This window comes from Pinus tabuliformis, chromosome 3_1 (genome assembly GCF_031772625.1).
Source record: "Pinus tabuliformis cultivar Carrire ecotype Pingquan chromosome 3_1, CPIR1, whole genome shotgun sequence".
Lineage (NCBI taxonomy): Eukaryota > Viridiplantae > Streptophyta > Pinopsida > Pinales > Pinaceae > Pinus > Pinus tabuliformis.
The window spans coordinates 683,224,550-683,245,462 of NC_142301.1; the positions used below are offsets into that span (position 1 = coordinate 683,224,550).

Below are 20,913 nucleotides of genomic sequence, written 5' to 3' on the forward strand. Positions count from 1 at the left end.
GAAAGATGAAGCATGATACATGTATAACATAATCATAACAATATATAAAATAGTAAATAAGAATATAACCATGCAACTGCCATTCTAGCTAGGGTCCAGTCATCAATGCATGACCTTAACACAACACACACTATAACCTCATGCATGAAAACATCCACTACATCACAGTAACTTGACCACATGCAAACATGAAAATGCATAAACATAACATAACCATACATACCACGACCTTATGCATGATGACATAAAACATACCATTGTATATGGACCATGTACAACCACAATGTATACAATACACCAACTTACATACAGATAACACTCAAGCACGAGTACAGACTATTCCTAGACATAACACATATAATCAATCATAAATGAACAACAATAGTATGTAGCATCATGTAACCTAATACACAAGAATGATACATACGACCAAACATACAAGAATTTAACCAAGAAACCCCATGATACATGTAAGCGATATATAACAACACATAACTAGTCATATACTTACAAAGATGAATCCCACAAAAGCACGCTAAGTTCCACATGATGACATCACCACAATAATGTTCAACATCATGCAATTTTAACAACATATGGAATGCAAGTGTGAGAGACACACATGCAACTGACATACATGTATGACCGAAAGATAGCCCATCCAGTTCGAGGGGTGAACCATGCTCTGATACCATTACGTATTGCTATCCTCCCACATCTACCAAAACAAATAACCAACCGGGGTAAACATGTGACGAGAGGCCACTATGATATGATTCGGCCTCCTAAGTCATATTAAGGACATGGAATTGATAGAAATATGCCATACAAACATCCAACATCATCAACAAAAGTCTCAGAGGACAAGTCAACCACTCAGATAGCCTGTCCCTGGGCCCCACTCTTGTTTTAGGTCTCTTAGGCCTGCTTGCCAATGAATGTGGACCAAAATTTCCAGTGTTGTGCCAGCGAACTCGAGATTTAAGCCACTTTTTTAGGCTCAAAGCCCAGGTCACTTCCCATAATTGATCCATCTCTTCAAATAAGTAAGATAACATGGAAATGATATTACTAAAGAAAATACTTGATCAAGACCTTGACTAGACCCCTACTAGCCATGACAAGCATTTCGTCAAACATATTGCAAATGTGTAATCTACAAGTGTAATTCACAGTTCTGAGCATAAGGGTCTCATACTTAGCTGAGAATAACTAAGAACCATTGATGCCTCAACGCATCAACTACCATTCCATCCATTAGGTCATAGATGCATTGATCATTCAATTATAAGTAAAAACATGATGAGAGCCACATATGGTTTTTGTTATAAAACACATAGATAACTAGAATAATAGCAGTAGAAAATACTCATGAAAGTACATTAATATAAAACACATATAATCCATCAAAATTCTCATAGAAATACAAGAAGAAATAATCATTCATTAGTGATGCAAAATCCAAACCCAGGATAGGACTTCCACATTCCACCAAATAGTAGAATGGTTGGGCCAAATCTCTCTTCAACCATTCACCCCTGTTCCATATTCCAAGCATGAATGTGGGATCTCATAGAACACATCAATAAAAACTCATACGAGGCTTCCAACGGCCACCCACCTCAACCCATCAAACAGTGATTCCACCTTAGGGACGAACATCAGAAAACCATCATCAGATTGGTCTCCATCCAAGCCTTCCAGGGATTCCAGAGTGTTTGTTCCAACCAAGGCTTCCAGGACTAGTAACTCAACCCACAACTATCATCGGGCTTCCAGAGTGTTTGTCCAACAAAGGCTTCCAAGACTAGTAACTCAACCCACCAAGGGCTTCCAAAGTGTTTGTCCAACCAAGGATTCCAGGACCAGTAACTGAACCTAAGATGTTACAGGGCTTCGAGAGTGTTTGTCCAACCAAGGCCTCCAAGAACTAATAAGTCAACCCAAGCTAAGGAAATATGAGAACCAACCAAAAACAAACAATGAAAATAAACCCACAATCACCATGGCTATCCAAGAAATGGAAAGGCTAGGCAATCCATTATCAAGCCAGGCAATCCTCCATGCCAATGAAAAATCACAACCAAAAAACCACATGCATGTGCCATGCATGCCAAAAATAGTGAAGGAAACATACGTGCAACTCAGTATCTGCAAGAAACTCTAATGTAGTTGCTGATCCTGGTGCCTCCTTGCACTTTCCTTCTTTTCCTTTACCTTCTTGCTCAAGGAATCCAAGTACGCCATACCCTCCAAGAGTGCTCCAATCAAACTGTAAGTGTCCAAGAGTATGACAGAGAGAATAATGAGAGAGAGCTCCAACAATGAACTAACAAAAGGTTACCAAATAATCCTCAAAAGCCTTTTTATGGATGAGGCCTCTATTTTCTTCATTTTCTATTATTTTCCTACACTGTTCGCCTCACATGGAACCTATGACCTTTCACCTCATTTTTCTCCTAATTTCCATTATTTTCATAAATAAATGTGCCAAACGTGTCTTTTTTCCTTTTAATGCCTTAGCCATTGCCTTTGCCAATTTCCTTAGCCATAAAAAACCAAATGAACACCCCCTAGGATGTCTTGCCCAAAATTTAGCTTGGAATAAGTGTCCCATCGACCATGGTTATTGTTTTTAAATTTTATTACATTGGATTTTCACCAAGGATATGACAAGCCTAATGTTGATGATCATGACTCATAGCATGCCTTTGTCACACTCAGTTTTGAAAACCATGCTACTGGTATTGGGTCTTGATTACTGAGAAAAATGGGATATACTAGAGGAGGACATGGGAAGAATAAACAGGGAATGGTTGCTCCTATTAACCCTGTAGTGCAGACATCAAGAGCGGGTCTTGGATACGATTTTGTTGCTTCCCCATCACCTACATCCAATTGTGAGGTGCTTGAAGAAAATGCCCCTATTCATTCTGATAAATAGATGTATGACACAGTTGAAAGTGTCATTCTAAATGAAAGTGTTGTTGCACTCAACTCTGAGTCTGTAGATGCAAAAACTAATCCATCGGCATGTCCTCGTCAGAGGAAATTACCCAAGCATCAAAATTATTTGTCAAATCGTATTCCAACATTCAGATCATTATAGAAGAGATGTGAGAGAATGAATCATCGACCAGTGCTGACCATTAAGATCGTTTGTGGATGGGTCGATGGATGGCCATGGTGTCAATTGAACCAGTGCTTGCAGGATTCGTATCATCATGTTGCACCAGTTGTTTAGTGTTGATTTTTCTTGTTCCCTCAGTTGTGTTTCAGAGGGGAATTTGTTGACAATGGAGATTATTGACTATCGCTCCTTCCACAATTGTGTTTTAGGGGGGGCGATTAGATGGTGATAGATATTGTTGCATTGATCAATGTGATGGTGACAGTGTTCAGACAACTTCAAGAGTGTTGTTGTACGAAATTTTCCATACTTACAAGCCTCATTATTTGTTTGTTGGTTGATGGTATTGCTTTTGTTTGAAGCCTTTGTCCCAGTTCTTTACCAACACCTAGTTTCTTTGAAGCATTTATTGGAGAAGTTGACAATGTTTTCCACCCTTGTGCCTCTGCAACAATCCTACTTCGGAGATCAATCGACCTCAATGAGGTTTCACGGCTCTCATCTTCAGAGTTTTGGTACTTCAACATTTCTTACTTCTTGATTGGAGCAGGGCTATGTTCTTTCCATTTAGTGGATCATTATGGGATCTACAATTTTAGTTCCATGATAATTTGAGCATTGACATATTTTTCTCTTTTGGGGGGGCGTTTTTCCATATAAATTTTTCTCTTTTTCTTCACTTGTGAGAGTTTCTACATGGGTACCTAATTAGGCCTTGTTGTTAGTATCCATTCTTTGTTCTCCCTATGTTTCACTTAAAGGGAGTGTTAGAATTGGCTTTTTCAATGCCTCATTTCCCTATAAGCTAAGTACTGTAAGCTCACATAAGGACTTGCATCTATCTAGTTGTCGTAGTTATCCTTAACCAACACTAGGCCTCCTATGTACTTTTACATAAGATTGCGAGTAATAAAATACTCTTCCAAGTTTAGCTCATTGACTATATTTTGGACATTTTAAGATATTCATTCATTTGGTTAAAAATTATCTTATATATACGATTAAATGAATAATATTCACCAAAAATATACTAATTTAGATATTTTTTATTAAATATGAATTAATATAAATTTTTAAATTATAATAATAACTTATAATACTATAAATACACACAACTTTGAATCCTTAAAAAATACTCTACTGCTGAAAAAGATGACATTGCTGAAAGAACCAAATGTTCCAGATCCGAACTTGAAGCACGCATAGGAGGAAAAGGTAGCACCAACGGATCAATCATGCTACCATGATTATTTAGTTATTACATTATATGGATTTTTTTAGTAATAGAATTAATTTTTTTAATGTGGATAGAGTACGAAGCATGCATTTAAGTTGGGAACAATTATAATATTAAATAGAAAAACTAGGATATAATACTAGGGATCTTATTAGTCCCTGCCATCTGGCAATGGCATGGGACTATAGTAACCGGTTGGCGATGTTAAATAATTAATTGACCTGTTTGTTATTAGTCAAGATCACTTATAAACCAAAGTTTTCAGGCGCATATCATTTCACCATCTTATTTGGCCTCTTCCCGAGGCGGAGAGGCCAAAAGCATATATTATGTCTACTAATTTCGGAAATTATTTTGGAAATTTGTTTCGCTGTTTCACTAATGTAAACATTAGTTTCGCAATTTAACAAATATTTAATGATATTATGTTAGGCTAAAGTAAGTTTCCAAGTTGAAGTTTCCAGGTGGTGCATGTTGTTGAAGTTCCAGCTACTGCATGCATGTTGTTGTGTCTACCAGTCCATATCTGCATGTAATCTGACCTGTGGGCAAAACACCTTGGAGGTATGGCGTGTTGTAGGCCTGTGCGCAGAACATATTGGAGGTATGCACACCAACTAACTGCTTTGGAAAGCATTACCTTTCCATTTAAGTTGATCTAGCAGAGTGCCAGTTCCTTTTTATTTCTACAAACTTCCTCTTCCTATCGCTTCCCTGATCTTAGCCTCCGTATTGACCTGACCTGAACCTCTGGCCGTGAACTGAATTTGATTTCATGCTTGTAGAGAAAGCTAACATACTTAGGAAATGACTCTTACTTATATCCATTTGGAAACCTGCTCTCCAGTCTCTGTCCCAACGCCTCTCTCTTTTCAAAGGCTATACGGGGCTCGAATCCTTGCATGATCCCAAGATGTTAACGCCTCAAATGATTTATGGTGGAACTATGGTTTTTAATTTCCCCCAAACCCTCTGAGCTGCCCCAGCCTACAGCCATGTGCAGCGACAAATCTGAACCATGTCCACTATTCACCTACAAAGGCAATAGAGGGGCGGCGCATGTGTAGTGACAAATCTGAACTGTTTCCAGTGTTCACCTACAAAGACAATAGAGGCGAGATAACAACGTTAACAATATTTACCAGATGGAACCATCTTGTATATTTGTAGTTGAAAGCAATTTCAAGAAAGCAACAATGGTGAAAATTTGTAGGTGAAAGCAATTTCAAGAAAGCGGCAAGGAGTACAGTGTTTCCAGATTTGTAAAGAATGCATACATACCCAATCTCAATCTACCCAATTGGCTTTCTCTCGAAGGGGGGACTGTCATGGTTACGGTTCTGGGGATTCTTCCTATGTGCCAACTTCGATCCCCTGGGGATGAATAGAATCACTGAGCTGAACATTCATACAGAGTATCACGCTCTTATCTTTCTTGATACAATCACTCTCTCTGATTGACCCAGTTCTGGTGTTGTGGAGCTGTTTCTTTCGTTGTGACGTCATGCTACTTTATGAGCAGAGCAATGATGCCATTTCCCACCAATTGGTAGGATTTCATAAATAATAGGTCAAATCCAATAAGTAATGAGGAGCATGTCTCTCACACCTTTAGCCATGAAAAACCAGGCGCCCACCTCTGGAAGTAATTCCTCTTCCACCTTGGCCACCTTTGTGCAGCATCATCACAATAAATTCTTCTTCCACCCTGGCTACCTCTGTGCAACATCATCGCAACAACAATACAACTCGAGAAGGAGCATCTGAGAGATGGTGTGTTGCTGATAAGGACGTTGTGAATAGACAAGATGTCGCTGATAGACAGTCTCATTGACAGTTGAGAGAACTTTAGCTCATGTTTGCTCCTACTACAAGTACTAACCAAACTTTAAAGCTTTTTCACTCAGCTATCCAACACACAAGATTAACATAGAATGGTGCCTGTCACCATTGTCCTACTCTTCAGCCATGTTTCAATCATGCATTGTGATGCATTATGTTCAACCACATCTCTGTGGCGCTTGGCTTGTCTCTCGTGGTGGGGCCAAAAACCTGGCTGGCTTGCTTCAGGCTGGCTTCGGAACAACTTGGCTTCTTTAGCTTGCTGGCTAGCTGGTTGGCCTAGTTGGGATTAATTAGATTGCTTGGTAGGCTGGTTGAAAGAAACCGAGCAAGGGCTTGCTTCCCGACGTGCTAAGACGTGTATCTAAACCTGAAAACCCGAGGCTGGCATCACACCCCTGACCCTTGCTTGATAGATCCTTCACATACATAAATGTTGGTGCTTGGATTAATTACTTATTTATTGAAGGGGCCTCGACCTTCTGAACGATCCAAATCAAGAGCAAGACGATGAGAGAGCGCATAAGATGTTCCCCACATTTTCCTGCCAAACCTACCTATGCCTACCAAGATAGACATAGTAACCCTTCCTCGGCCCGTAGTGCCTAGATAAATTTCTTTTACTGGCTTGCGTGTTTCTATCTTCTTGGCTTCCAGGAGTGTCGCTTCTCTGGCTTCTCTACTAGCTTACTGGCTTTGTCTAGCTTAGCTGGCCTCGCTACTGCCAAACACCCCACTTTCAAATTTACCACCCTCAGACGAGGACACCGAAGCTGGTGGTCTTGGGTGCATCTGCTTCTAGGATTGGTCATGGAACTGGTCCCCTCGCCCCTTCTTCTGAGTATTCAACAGTTGAATTGATTTCAGTTATGAATGATTCTTCCACTCTTTGTAACTAGCTAGTTCCCCCGTTAGTGGTGGTCTCCCATCAAACCGCCAAACTCGATATGTTTCTATAAATCAAACCTGCCAATGATACTACACACTGCTGGTCGTATGAGAGAACTTTGCTATATTTGTGTGGATCAAGAAGCCAAGTTGTCGGATAAGGGAAATCCTGGCTAGATGGCCGGCCTAGCTAGGATTAATTAGATCGCTTGGTGGGCTGATCGAGAGAAACCGAGCAAGGGCTTGCTTGCCGACTTGCTAGGACGTGTGTCTAAACCTGACAACCATGCAGTCCTCAACCACCTGCTCACTGTGCTTAAGGCAGAGACTAGCTGTCGTGCAAGCCTTCTTGTTGATCTTATATTTGGGAGTGTAGTTTCCCACATCAATTATCACTCTAGATTGTCTCGCATAAAATTCAATTATCACTTTTTAAATTCAAAGTTTTTATGTAAATTTTAAACTTGAAACCAATCATTTTTTTTTTATAAATTTAAAACTAAAACCTGTTTAGGTTAGGTAATTGGTATAATAATGATTTGATTATTATTCTTAATTCTTTTGAATGATAGTGAGTTGATTATTATTCTTAATTTTTTTTTTTATAAAATTTGAAAGTGAATTTTTTGATGTAAATTTTAAGCTTTAAACTAATTTTTTTATAAAATTTAAAACTAAAATTTGTTTAGTTAATTTGCATGATAGTTAGTTGACTGGTCTTGGTTATATATATGGTTGGTCTTGGTTGTATATATGGTTAATCTGTTTTTGGTGGGGTGTTGAGTTTTTGAGTGAGTTTACATTATCTTAGGCCTGGTGAGGGCTTTATTTCCCAATTTTTTTAATTATTTGGTTTTGTGTCTATGCATTGGAATATGTGAGCATCATTTTTTCAGTTACCCCGATTTAGTCTGCTTTCTCTTATATCCCCATGTCACATTTTATCTAAGTAAGGAACCTAAGAGAATGCCAACATTTACTCAATATGTTAAAGGGAAGGTATAGGTAGCCATAGGGGAGGAATGTGTCTAATTAACAAAGTTTATATATATATATTCAAAACGCAAAAAATATATATTTTACTAACCATTTCACTTTAAAGTTTACACTTAAAATATATATGTAAATTTTCAAAATACAAAAAATCCTTTCATATTTTATTAGCCATTTCACTTTACACTTAAAATATATACATGTATGGAAATTTTCAAATCACAAAAAATCATTTCATTTAATTAGCATTTTATTAAATTTACATTTTTTTTTTTTTATTATTAAATATATAATTTTTTAATAAAAACTGTTATCTTAAATTATAATTATAATTCTATTATAGTAAAATATGAATGAAATTAATAATATATTAATAAATTTAAATTTAACTTTAAAATTTAAAAAATACAAAGAAATCATTTCATATTTTATTAGTTATGATTGCTTTCTTTCATTAATTATATTTAGGGTAAAATACTATATATTCATTAATCATATTTAGGATAAAAATTTGATATATAATTATTTATAATTAAGCTAAGAATTTTTTGATATGAAGGTGATCGAGTGCTTTGTGAAGGAACTCCTCCTTGATGTGAAGTCAGGAGTTCAATTCCTTGCCTATAAGAATAATATATTAGAGATGATGAAGATGTAGTCCCACCATATTTACAAAAAGAAATAAAATAGAATATAATATATTATCTCTAAATATATGATATATTTTCAATTTTCTACATCAATAACATATATATATATATATATAGATATAATTTTTTTTTTTTTTTTTTTTTTTTTTTTTTTATAAATATAATTTTTAGAAGCATACCTAGGTTAGTTATATTGTAATTGGTTTTTGGTGAAAAAAAATTGGTTTCAATTAAAACTACAAAAAAAAATTATAAAGTTTTTATAATATTTTAAAACTAACTTTTTTAAAATTAAAATTTATTTTTAGATAAAATTTCTTTTTTATTGGTAATAAATATAGATTTGACAATTTTTATGTGATTTGTCTTTTAATAAAAATTTTGTAAATTTTTATAATTTATTTTATGATCTAATTTATTTAAAATGTAAATTTATTAAAATCGCAAATTCTATATCAATAAATTTTTCAAAATATCAAATCCATATTTATAATTAAAAAAACAATTTAAGCCATAGAAATTTGACACAGAAACATGACTAGCAATCAATGTAACTCAGAAGCATGACTAGCAAAAATTAATATTGCAAATTGTTGTGATGCAGGAGCATGAACTGTAATGATTAATAATACAAATCAATAAAGTGGACATACCTTAATAACAAAGGGACGTGGGGCGATACCAATGAACCCATCTGTGCATGTTCATAATGAGCCAGGAGAGAAACATGAACAAACTTGTGATCAAAACGGGAATTGAAACCTGTCCATGGACAACTATTCGAATAGGGTAAGTGGAAACAATAATGTGTGGATTCAAATGCGTGGAGGGAGAGCGATCAACCGATGGACAACAATTCAAATAGGGTAAGTGGAAACGAAACCTGTGGATTCAACAAGTGGAGGGAGGGCGATCAACCTGAGGTGGAGGAAAATTGGAATGAAATTTAAAATGAAAATGAAAAAACAAAAAAACCAATAGGATGATGGCTGATAAATGTATTCGATTAAAAACATTCCCTTCAAAGCAAATCTTGTCCATTATTTATTTAAAATGAAATTGAAATTCTTCGAGCCCACATTCGTTTGTTGAAATAGATAAGTCAGATTTACCTATAATAGAGCAAGCAATATATTTCTAACCTGAGTAATTGTAATCCGAGGTGATACCGAAAAGATACTTTGTGAATGGTAATTTATTATTATAATTTACAATGAGGGTAATTTAATATTATATGGATTATTTTTATTTTTTGGTGGATTTTTTTAGTTTAATTTATCTAAAATTTTGCAGGAATTTATTGAAATTACAAGTTTGATGAATAAACTCTGCATATTAGAAGTGTCCTAGAAATTTTCTAAAGTGGGGAATGCATATATATAATTAAAAAATGAATTTAAATAACATAAATCAAAATTTCACCACAAATTTGTCTGCCAAATATAATACAAAGTTAGGTTTACCTATAATAGAGTAAGCAAAATATTTCTAACCAGAGTAATTGTAATCAAAGGTAAATTCCTGGTACCAAAAAGATATTTTACACCTAGTAATTTATTATTAACTCTTATAATTTACCATTATTGCAATTTAACTGATAGGTTGATATACAATTTAACTGATAGGCTGCACTCAAGCTTGGGTTGGGTTTGGTGCCATTAATATAATACGGAGTCAGGTTTACCGAGTAAGCAAAATATTTCTCAACTAAGGAATTGTAATAAGAGGTAATATTTGGGAGACAACGACGTCCCTAAGACAGGGCCGGCGCCAGCCTTACAGCGAAGCAGCAACCCTACCCATATTTGCAGCTAACGCTCACGGCGTTGATCGTGGGAATTTATTTTGGATTTTGCTTCGTTCAATTCAATTCCCAGACAAGGACGGCCCGATCGCCGAAACGCCAGAGCCCTAACCCAGTCCCGTTTTTGTGAAATGAGCCCTAACTGCATCGACTACTTACGGGTCAACTACGTTATATTATATTCCACATCGTCAGTCGCCGCTTTCGAACATCAAGACTTGACAATGCTCCTTTTATTGTCGAACGTAACAATTATGTTTTATTCATGAAGGTGCGTGAATTAATAGATGGACAGTACATTTTGGGAATTTATTTTTTAATCAGAATTTACTGTTTTAGAATTTATTCATTTAATTTGAATTTGAGTTTAGTTTAGTTTAGTTAGTTTGTTTTTTTGTGAGAGATTATGTGAGTTTTAAAGAGTGACACTCTTAATAGGTGGTTTGATGGTATTTAAGTGATAAAAAATTATTTGAATATTGTATTTGGTTTCAATCACACTAAGTTGAATGGGTGTAATAGTTAACAGCGTGTATTTCTCTTTAAAAAATGACAGATTCAAACTTAAAATGATAAAATAAAATATAATTGTGTGGACTTATTTTTTCTTTTTACATTAATAATAATATTTTGTAATAAAATTATAATTTTTTAAATATATAAATAAATTTAATACTCTATCAAATTTGTGATTGTAATAAATTTCTTGAAACTTTTCATAGAACTTTTTAACAAATTTTAGAAAAAATCCCAGAAACGAATCTATGGACTTATTAAGGATCATTCAGACACCATATTCTAGAAATTTCCGGGAGCTTATCTAGCCCCATCGTATCCGTTCAATTAATCATACATGAATCCTCGACTTTTCATAGCAATTATTAACAAATTTTACAAAATTTCCAAGAAATGAATCTGTGAACTTATTAAGGAATCATTCAGATACCATATTCTAGAATTTTCCTTTTCCTGGAGCTTATCCAGCCCCATCGTATTCGTTCACTTAGTCATACCATGAATCCTTGACCTTTGCTGCACCACTGCTTTTTCTATCGCTAACGTCGACAACTAAGTTTTGACCAAATCAATTCATGCTCACCATAAACACGATTGATCTTTTCAGGGGTCTATATAAAGAGGCTCAGAATGGTAACGCATTATAAATCAATCTGGTATTGCGTTCGATAACAATATCAATCAATCCAGAGCGGTTGCTGCGTGTAGTAATGGCCTCCATGGAGATACGCAAACTTCTGGCTATTGTTCTTTTGCTGCATAATCTGCTTCCTATCGCTATGGGTATGGAAGCGCTTTTGGAATCCAGAATTGCTTAAACTTGTTTTGTTTATGAAAATTATTAGGCATAACATAACATTCTTCTATTTGTGTGCATCTGTGTGCAGGAGCGAACGGCCATATCTTGAGGGAATACATAGGCGCCTTCAGCAACGGCGTGAAATTTTCAGATGTGCCAATCAATCCGAGGGTGGAGGTCCACTTCATTCTCTCATTCGCCATCGATTATACGACCGGATCCGCTTCCCCTTCTCCCACAAACGGAAAGTTCAACATCTTCTGGGACACCGGCAGCCTGACTCCCAAGGCCGTGCAGGCCATAAAGGCCCAACACAAGAACGTGAAGGTCGCGCTGAGCTTAGGCGGGGATAGCGTGGGCAACGGTCACCCTGTCCAGTTCAAGCCATCGTCGGTGTCTTCGTGGGTTAACAACGCTGTCACGTCGCTGTCGAAGATAATCAAAGAATACCATCTCGATGGCATCGACATCGACTACGAGCATTTTCAGGCCGACGATAACACGTTTGTAAATTGCATCGGGCAGTTGATCACGCGGTTAAAGCGGAGCAAAGTCATCTCCTTCGCGTCCATCGCCCCCTTCGAAGACAGGGGCGCTGTGCAGTCCCATTACACAGCCTTATGGGGCAAATACGGGCACGTGATTGACTACGTTAACTTCCAGTTCTACGCGTACGATGCCAGCACCACGGTTTCTCAGTTCATCCAGCACTACAATACTCAGGCATCTCTGTACAAGGGAGGGAGAATACTGGTTAGTTTTAGTACAGAGAAAGGCGCTGGAGGTCTCTTGCCCGATCATGGGTTCTTTCGGGCATGCAAGATGCTGAAGCAGAAGGGGGAATTGGAGGGCATCTTTGTGTGGTGTGCAGACAAGTCAAAGTCTAATGGCTTCAAATATGAAAAGCAAGCAGAAGCTCTTTTGGCGTGACTGGATTGATTTGATAGCCGCTACTTATCATAGCGAATCATCACTCACTCAGACGATGCCCTATAATAACTAAAGGAATAAATATTTGGGTTCCAATTGCATTGTAACCGCCAGCCTTGGAATTTCAAATTTACTTCGCCTATTTAGTATTTACTGAAAATTTGGTCAGTTGTTTTTTCTCCCTTTCCATTTATTGTAAGTTAGTGAACGGTATGGATAAGTCAGCGAAAGTTAATGAACATTATATAAAAGAAAATAACAGCTTATTGCGTAAGTTAAGTCAGCGAAAGTTAATGAACATCGTGCAAACGAAAATAACAGTAATTTTATGATAGGAAAAATATTTTAATATTTTAGATTTTTACGATTTATATTATAGAGTGATAATAAGATAATTTTTTGGATTAATTATATCATGGAATTTAGGTTAACATTAATTTATTTTTAAAACAAAAATTAAAAATCAATATTTTCAATTATTTAAATAGCAGAGATACGTCCTGGCCAGAAATTAATCATTGTAAATGGAAAAAAAAATCATTATTGAAATCGCAATAACAATTTGTTTTAATATAAGTTAACAGTTGGTTTTGATATAAGTTTTTATGAGTTTATCTTTTAAAATGAAGAAAAATATTCGTAATAAGTAAAAAACCAATCACGATTATAGAATATTCCTAATAAGTAAAAAAGCCAATCGCCACAATTATATAGAATAAACTCTGAAAAGAATTTTGTAAATCTTTAGATTTGAGATAGTGACCATTGGCCTCCTCTACCAGTAAACCTGCAATTTAACCAATAATCGATTTATGGCTAATAGCTTAAATGCTCGATATGTCAAACAAATAACACAAGTAAATCATTTGATTACATAGGTACTGCAAGTTATCAAATAACACAAGTAAATATATGTTTACATAGGTGCTTCTCACTACTTAGCGGCATATATACAACCATGAGAGAGTGAAACTGGTAGTTTCATAACACAATTTCAGAAGAGGAAAGACATATATGAAATGATATACAAAGGGGAAAACATAGTGTCCATTGCTCCGATTGGAATCAACCAAACTGTTTCATTAATCTTTGAAGATGGAGTCCAAATCACCAGTCCATTACTTTTAACAATTGTATATGCCCGAGCACCTTATGAACAAGCAAATTGAACCAAAGTGGAACCACTCTCTCTACAAACAGAGCTCAGAACTTGCCAAAGTAGAATTCGGGGCTCTAGAATGCAGAAATTGGGAACCTCATTTAAGTGTTTTTTCCTTCTCTTTATAAGGAGAGAGGAAGATTTGAATGACAATTACAAAATATCTCAGCCGAGCTCCGGTTGTCTCATCGACTAGCTGTCTGAGCTTGCGATGGCTCTGTTGTCCAAAATTATTACAACAGATTTGATTACTTCTTTAAAATGCAACAAAGTACAAAATAACAAAACATGGGAAATCTAAATAATGATTGTAGAAAAATATCTCCATCCCAATTCCTGTGATCGCCTCTGATTAGGCCACGCCTTTTCCATGATGTTCCTCCTTTGTTAGTCGGCAGGTTCACCTCTCATCTTCGCCTTAACTTCTTGAATTCCCCACTTTTTGGAGAAAGGAGCAACTAACTCTCGGTTTCTTGTCACAGTGCAGAAACAGAGATCGACCTCATAGTCTTTCATTCCATTGTTGCGTGGAGCTCCATGTTGAGAAACTGATTATCAAGTGACCTGCACACTGCTTCCTGAGTCTTATACCTCCATTTATCTGACTGAAGATGTGCGTCAGAGCACAGAGATGGCTTGTATCACCTTAAGGCAGACCCAACACTCTTTCCTGCGGATCGTGGTCCTTGCTGCCTTGACCCAACGATCTTTGACAATGACTGTTACACTTGAGACCAACTCCTATGTTCCTGCATTCAATCTTGCAGCTACCGATTCATACATTCTTTAAATCCATATACTTCCTTATTGGAGCAATTCCATATCGATTCCATGTTTCCATCACCGATATGGTTGACGCTATGATATTGCAATCATCGGTATCTTTGGACCTCTGATATGCAACTTCTGATATATCCAACCTCCAGTATTCCTCCCTAAGGCTTCAATCCTTGAACTTCAGTAGACCATATATTTTGATCCAAGAGTCCATTTTTGGACTTCCAAATATCGTTGGAAAGCTTGTTCAGAGCACTTTCTAATGGAGAGGGTTTGATTTAGCCTTTGATTCCTTCTGTTGCTCGGAAAATGATTGAAAAATTCTCTTCTCATTTACTCTTTGGAGAGCCAGAAACACATTTTGTAGTAAGTGACAACATTGGCTCCAATTGGGGACAATGCCTTGCTGGCAAGGTGTGAGAACCTGCAAACTAGTAGCCTTCACCATTGGGAATGGAGTAAAAAATATATCGAACCTATAAAACCAAAAAATCTCCATGGAACTTTATTTGTTGGGAGTCCTTTCCTCATAAAACTAAAATGAAAAATTACAAACTGTAAGAATTGGAAATTAAGTACTCACATAGTGAGCTTATTTATATACAACTCCTGCTTAGGCATAAGGCTCAATTCACCCAAGTGAGACCAACCTTCGAATGATACTAGCCCAACATCTGAGTACTAGACCTTATGTCATTGTTCTCTTGGAAGTCAACAACTAAAATAGGCATGCCTCACTGCCCCCAAATTGATATTTGATGCTCAACTCTTTTAATCTCATCCATGATCCTTCTAGTTGGGATTGGAATTGATATATATTGTTGCAGGCCAAAGAAATATGTTTACAATAAGATTAAAACAATGGAGTCGCCAAGGTGAGAGATCTTCAACCCACACTTCCCTTGCTCACCCGACAGAGGGAATGTAAAAATTGTCGTATCCACAGAAAAAATAATTTTTATCGTTCCCCAACAACGGTGCCAGAAAGATGTTATAGGATTTTCTATCGCCTATCACACAATTGCTTTCAGAAGATATAGAAGCCTCTTAGAGACAATCTCTGGGTCGATAGGAGACCAGTGCTTAGGGCATCCGAGATGAGTGCTTTTGAAGATTATCTAAAGGCTTTCTGATGCACTCCATATGTCACATAATTGGTTCAATAGCCCTTCACCAAGGTAAATTAAAGCAAGCACATAGATTGAAATAAACACTAGTAGATATGACTAATCTCAAAGAGAAATGTGTTGGTTTTGGTGGCCGACACACAAAAATACACAGTTTAACATTGTTATTGTCGTATAGATGAATAGGAGGAAGGAAAAGGAGGGAAATCAATGCATCGGACTGGAAATAACAAAAATCATAAGCAACAATCTCTAGCAGAAATATGCAAGGGAGAGGAGGTGAAAATGCAGAAAAAGTGGAGCACGAATTAAGGTCTCAACCTCTATGCCTCATGAATACATTTGTCACCAATTAGCGTAAGTAAATCTGTGCTTACATACAAGAATTGTAGGTTATCAAATAACACAAGTAAATCTGTGGTTACACAGGCACTGCAGACTATCAAATAAAACAAGTAAATGTGTTCACACAGGTACTTCTCACTACTTAGAAGCATACATAAACCCATGAGAGAGTGAAACCGGCAACTTCATAACATATTTTTAGAAGAGGAAGGACATACATGAAATGATAAACAAAGGGCAAAACATAATGTGCATTGCTCAGATTGGAATCGACCAAATTGTTTCATTAATCTTTGAATATGGAGTCAAAATCACCAGTCCATTACATTTAACAATTGTATGTGCCTAAGCACCTTATGAACAAGCAAATTGAACCAAAGTGGAAACACTCTCTCTACAAACAGAGCTCAAAACTTGAAAAAGCAAAATTCGGGCCTTTAGAATGCAGAAATTGGGAACCTTGTTTAAGTGTTTCTTCCGTCTATTTATAAGGAGAGGGGAATCTTTGAACAATATTTACAAAATATCTCAGCCGAGCTCCAGCTGTCTGATTGACTAGCTGTCTCGTCATGCGATGGCTCTGCTGCCCAAAATGATTACAACAGATTTGATTGCTTCTTTAAAATGTAACAAAGTACAAAATAACAAAACATGGGAAAACTGAATAAAGACCATATCAAAATATATCCATGCCAATTCTTGTGATCGCCTCTGATCATGCCACACCTTGTCCATTATGAGTCCATCATATATGTGGCTTATGAATTGTTGCATATATCTGGGGAGGTTGCTAGTTCTCTATCAAAATTTAACATTGAAAAATAAATTATATGCTATGAAAAAGGTTAATTGTTTTCTATGACTAATGTTAAATATAGAGATATAATTGAATGCTTAACCTCTCATCATCCTTGATGTCATTTATTCCACTAATCAATGACATGTATGCCAAAATTTCGATAATTTTAAGAAAATTATGAATGGATATTTACAAATCCATGAAATAAATTTGATGGTAAGTTATCCATCATTATTCCAAAGTTCATATAAAACCTATTAGGTATATATAACAGTTAATGTGAGTTTACTCTTCATATCCGATTATAGTGAATTAATGTGAGTTTACTCTTCATATCAGGTTATAGTTTCTAATTGCAAAATAAAACAAGTTTAGTTTATATATACATATCTATATCTATATATATATATAATAGTATGAAAATATAGTAAATTATTTAATTAGTCATAACTTAATTATGGAACTCTATAGGTGTTTTTAAGTTGTCTCAAGGGAAACTTGATATTTTTAACCACCAACATAATTCATTAAAACAAGTCTAACTATAACATAATTGCAATACAAAAAATTGTCACTAAGCATTCCACCCATTTAAGAGTAAGAATAAGTAACAAGGGCGGGTCTTTTGGGAGCAAAGAGGTTAGATTAACATTGCAAATGGATTTCCAGATGTTCAAGCCTTGCATCCAGTCTTTCCAAGTTAAAGCATTGATTCCTCTGAACTAGTTTAATGTCTTCCACAGAAGAAAAGATATGGTATATCCCATGTTTGTCTTTTAAGACCCTATCAAGCAAAGTCCTCATCCTCTAATGTAAAGTTATGGACTTGAGGAACAATTCCCTTCTTTCCTTGGCGTAGCCAGGGTCAGGAACCCCGTGAGAAACCTCTTCCAAAATATCTGAATCTCAAAACACTTGGGGGTCCAAAGCAGTCGCGGACTCTTGGTTTCCAATCTTATTGCAGATCTAGAGAGACAACAAAATATAAATTGTCACTAGTTTTGTTAGAAATGGATTTTCCAATGCCTCATTTCCTTATGAGCTAAGTATGGTGAGTTGTAAGCTCAATAGGGACTTGCATCTGTCCAGTTGTCGTAGTTATCCTTAACTGACACTAAACCTCCTTCATTGCTATATAATGGAGGTATTCTATGTACTTTTACATGATATTGTGATTAATAAAATACTCTTTCATTATATCAGAGTGGGTGATTCTTGCCCTGTTGAATTCATTTTTGGAGTTTCCTAATTTTTTTCGTGCCCTGAATGGGGTCTCTGTGATCAGGTGTACATAGATAAGGTCAGATCTGAGTTTGATACCCATGGCTTCTTCATAGTGAGGGTTCCAAGATTCATATTGGCACCGAATTTTATTTTATTTTTTGTAGTGATCACTAATATTTGATCGTTGTATTGAGATCATAGTATCAATGGGAATTCGTCCACTATAATCATATTTGTGAAGTCTCACTCTAGTAAATCATAGAGGGGATCAAAACCTTTCATCATTGATGCTCAAATTCAATCAGGACCAAATCCGGAGTTAGATTACTCGGATTCGACTTTTTTAGTGGGTTGATCTTTACTCTTTTGGCAGTTGAGCATCTGCACGTGCAACAGATACTTCGACGACATGCTAATATTTTTGTTACAGTTGAAGTCTCATGTACAACTCTCTCATCTGGGGAGAAGGGTGCACATCTGCCTGAATCTCTAGAATCCATATGAGATAACTAAATGGTATAATATCTGAAGCTCATGTTTTGAGAGAGAAGAGCTTTGGGTTATATCGTTGATCTAGTTTGAAAATGTCAGCTCAATATTCCATCATGAATTGGTCTAATAGTGGATCGTGGTTTTGATCTCGAGCTCACCCTCTACAGATATGCTGACTCTAGCTTTTTTGCTACAATCTAAATTTTCCCTTCATTGCCTCCAGGCCGATCAACAATTAGGCATAAAGGAAACATATTTGAATTGCAAGCCAAGACAAGTGGATATGCATACTTGTATTCGTGGGAACAAAGGCCTGCATTTGTTTGTTATGAAGCAATGACTATTATAACAAATTCTCATAAGTGTCATGCAAACAAACACGAAAGAGGCATATGCGTGGGGATTATCGTTGGGGTGTTAATTTGCCTATGTTATTGGGGAGATTACAATTGGGTTTTATTTTCCTCTCACCTCTCTTAAGCCCAATAAAAGCACATTTTTTATTATTAGTTGTTTGTACTACGGGTCCTTTTTCCATAAAGGATTTTTAAAAGAAGGATTATTTTTTTCTGGGCACAAATTATTTAAAACAAGGATATTAAATCTTAAAATTTCCATGCATTGTTTTATATGAAAATGATGCCGAATGGAGAATAGCCATATATCCATTTGGTTGATGTATTTGGTATCTTGATGGATGCTAGTTATGAAATCCTTTCTTGTTTGCCAGTGGTACAAATGTTGTTGAATTGATATGATTTGTAGCATGCTTTGAATTGTAAAGTAGTTGTTGTTGTCATCATCAACTTTTTTTTATAGTAATTTTTGTGGCTAGTGAAAACACATTTGCCAACTTTTGTTATCAAGATGGGTAAAATATTTTAGGATATTCATGAGAAGAAGGCACCAGATGAACTTCATGAAGAGGATATTCAATTGCAGTCAGTCTTAGCCCTTTTTCAAGGAGAGAATGCAACTCTTAAAAATAGGTTGCAAACTTCATTCGCTCAAAAAATCAAGAAGGTTGACCATCTAGATTCAACCATGGGAAAATATTTCCAAATTCTTGCAGATGAACTTCAAGAAAAGATTGACCTCCTTGATGAACTGGAGGAGGAAGTTGAGACTTTTTCTGACTCAAGAATAGAAAATTTAAGGAAGCAACTAGAAGAGAAAAAAGTTTAGCATGTTATGAATATTAATTGTTTAAAAGAAAAATGTTGGAACAATATCATTTTTTCAAACAAGATTATGATGCCTTATCTCAGCAACTAATTGAGAAGGAGGAGGTCATTCAAAAGTTTCAATATTCTAAGCAGGAACTTGAATTGGAAGTTAGTCTTCTTCAAAAATTTGAGATGGAGATAGTTGACGTTAAGGTGCCAAGCTCTCATTCTTCCACACTTGATGATGAATACCAGAAGCCTTGTAACACCCTCTTCCCACATCTACCCAAGCAACCAGCCAGTCGACGTAAACATGTGATGAGAGGCCACTATGATATGTCTTGACCTCCTAAGTCACATTAAGGAAGTGGAACCAACAGAAACACACCATACAGACATCCAACATCATCAACAGAACCCTTAGAGGACAAGTCATCCACTCAAACAGCTTGTCTCTAGGCCCCACTGCTATTTTAAGTCTCTTGGGCCATAGTCAGTCTCATGCTATTGGAAAGGGAGCGACCAACAACCTAAAGTCTCTTTCACATGTTTGACCACCAACGACTTTGGATGAGAATTGCTAGTGTTGTGCCATCAACCTTAGGATTTAAGTCACTTTTTCAGGCTCAGAGCCCAGGTCACTACCCAGAATTGATCCATCTCTTCAAATTAGTAAGATAAGATGGAAATTACAGTACTAATGAAAATACTCGTTCAAGACCTTGTCCAGACCCCTACTAGCCATGACAGGCATTTCATCCAACATGTTGCAAATGTGTAATCTACAGGTGTAGTTCAAAGTTCTGAGTATAGGGGTCTCATACTTAGCTGAGAATCACTAAGAACCATTGATGCCTCAATGCATCAACTACCATTCCATCCATTATGTCATAGATACATTGATCATTCAATTATAAGTAAAAAGAGCCACACATGGCTGCTGTCATAAAACACATACATAACCGGCATAATAGCAACAAAAAATACTCATGAAAGTATAGTAATATAGACCACATATAATTCATCAAAATGCTC

At 36.2% G+C, this 20,913-nt stretch overlaps 1 protein-coding gene across 1 annotated transcript; it reads left to right on the top strand.

Annotated features, from left to right (window-relative positions):
• The first annotated feature begins 11,692 nt into the window (after nucleotides 1-11,692).
• On the top strand, nucleotides 11,693-13,063 carry LOC149188955 (chitinase 2-like). Its single transcript, XM_089413128.1, has 2 exons — nucleotides 11,693-11,843; nucleotides 11,948-13,063. Exons 1-2 carry the CDS (start codon nucleotides 11,771-11,773, stop codon nucleotides 12,787-12,789), a joined length of 915 nt encoding a protein of 304 aa, XP_089269254.1. The 5' UTR covers nucleotides 11,693-11,770; the 3' UTR covers nucleotides 12,790-13,063.
• The last annotated feature ends 7,850 nt before the right edge of the window (nucleotides 13,064-20,913 follow it).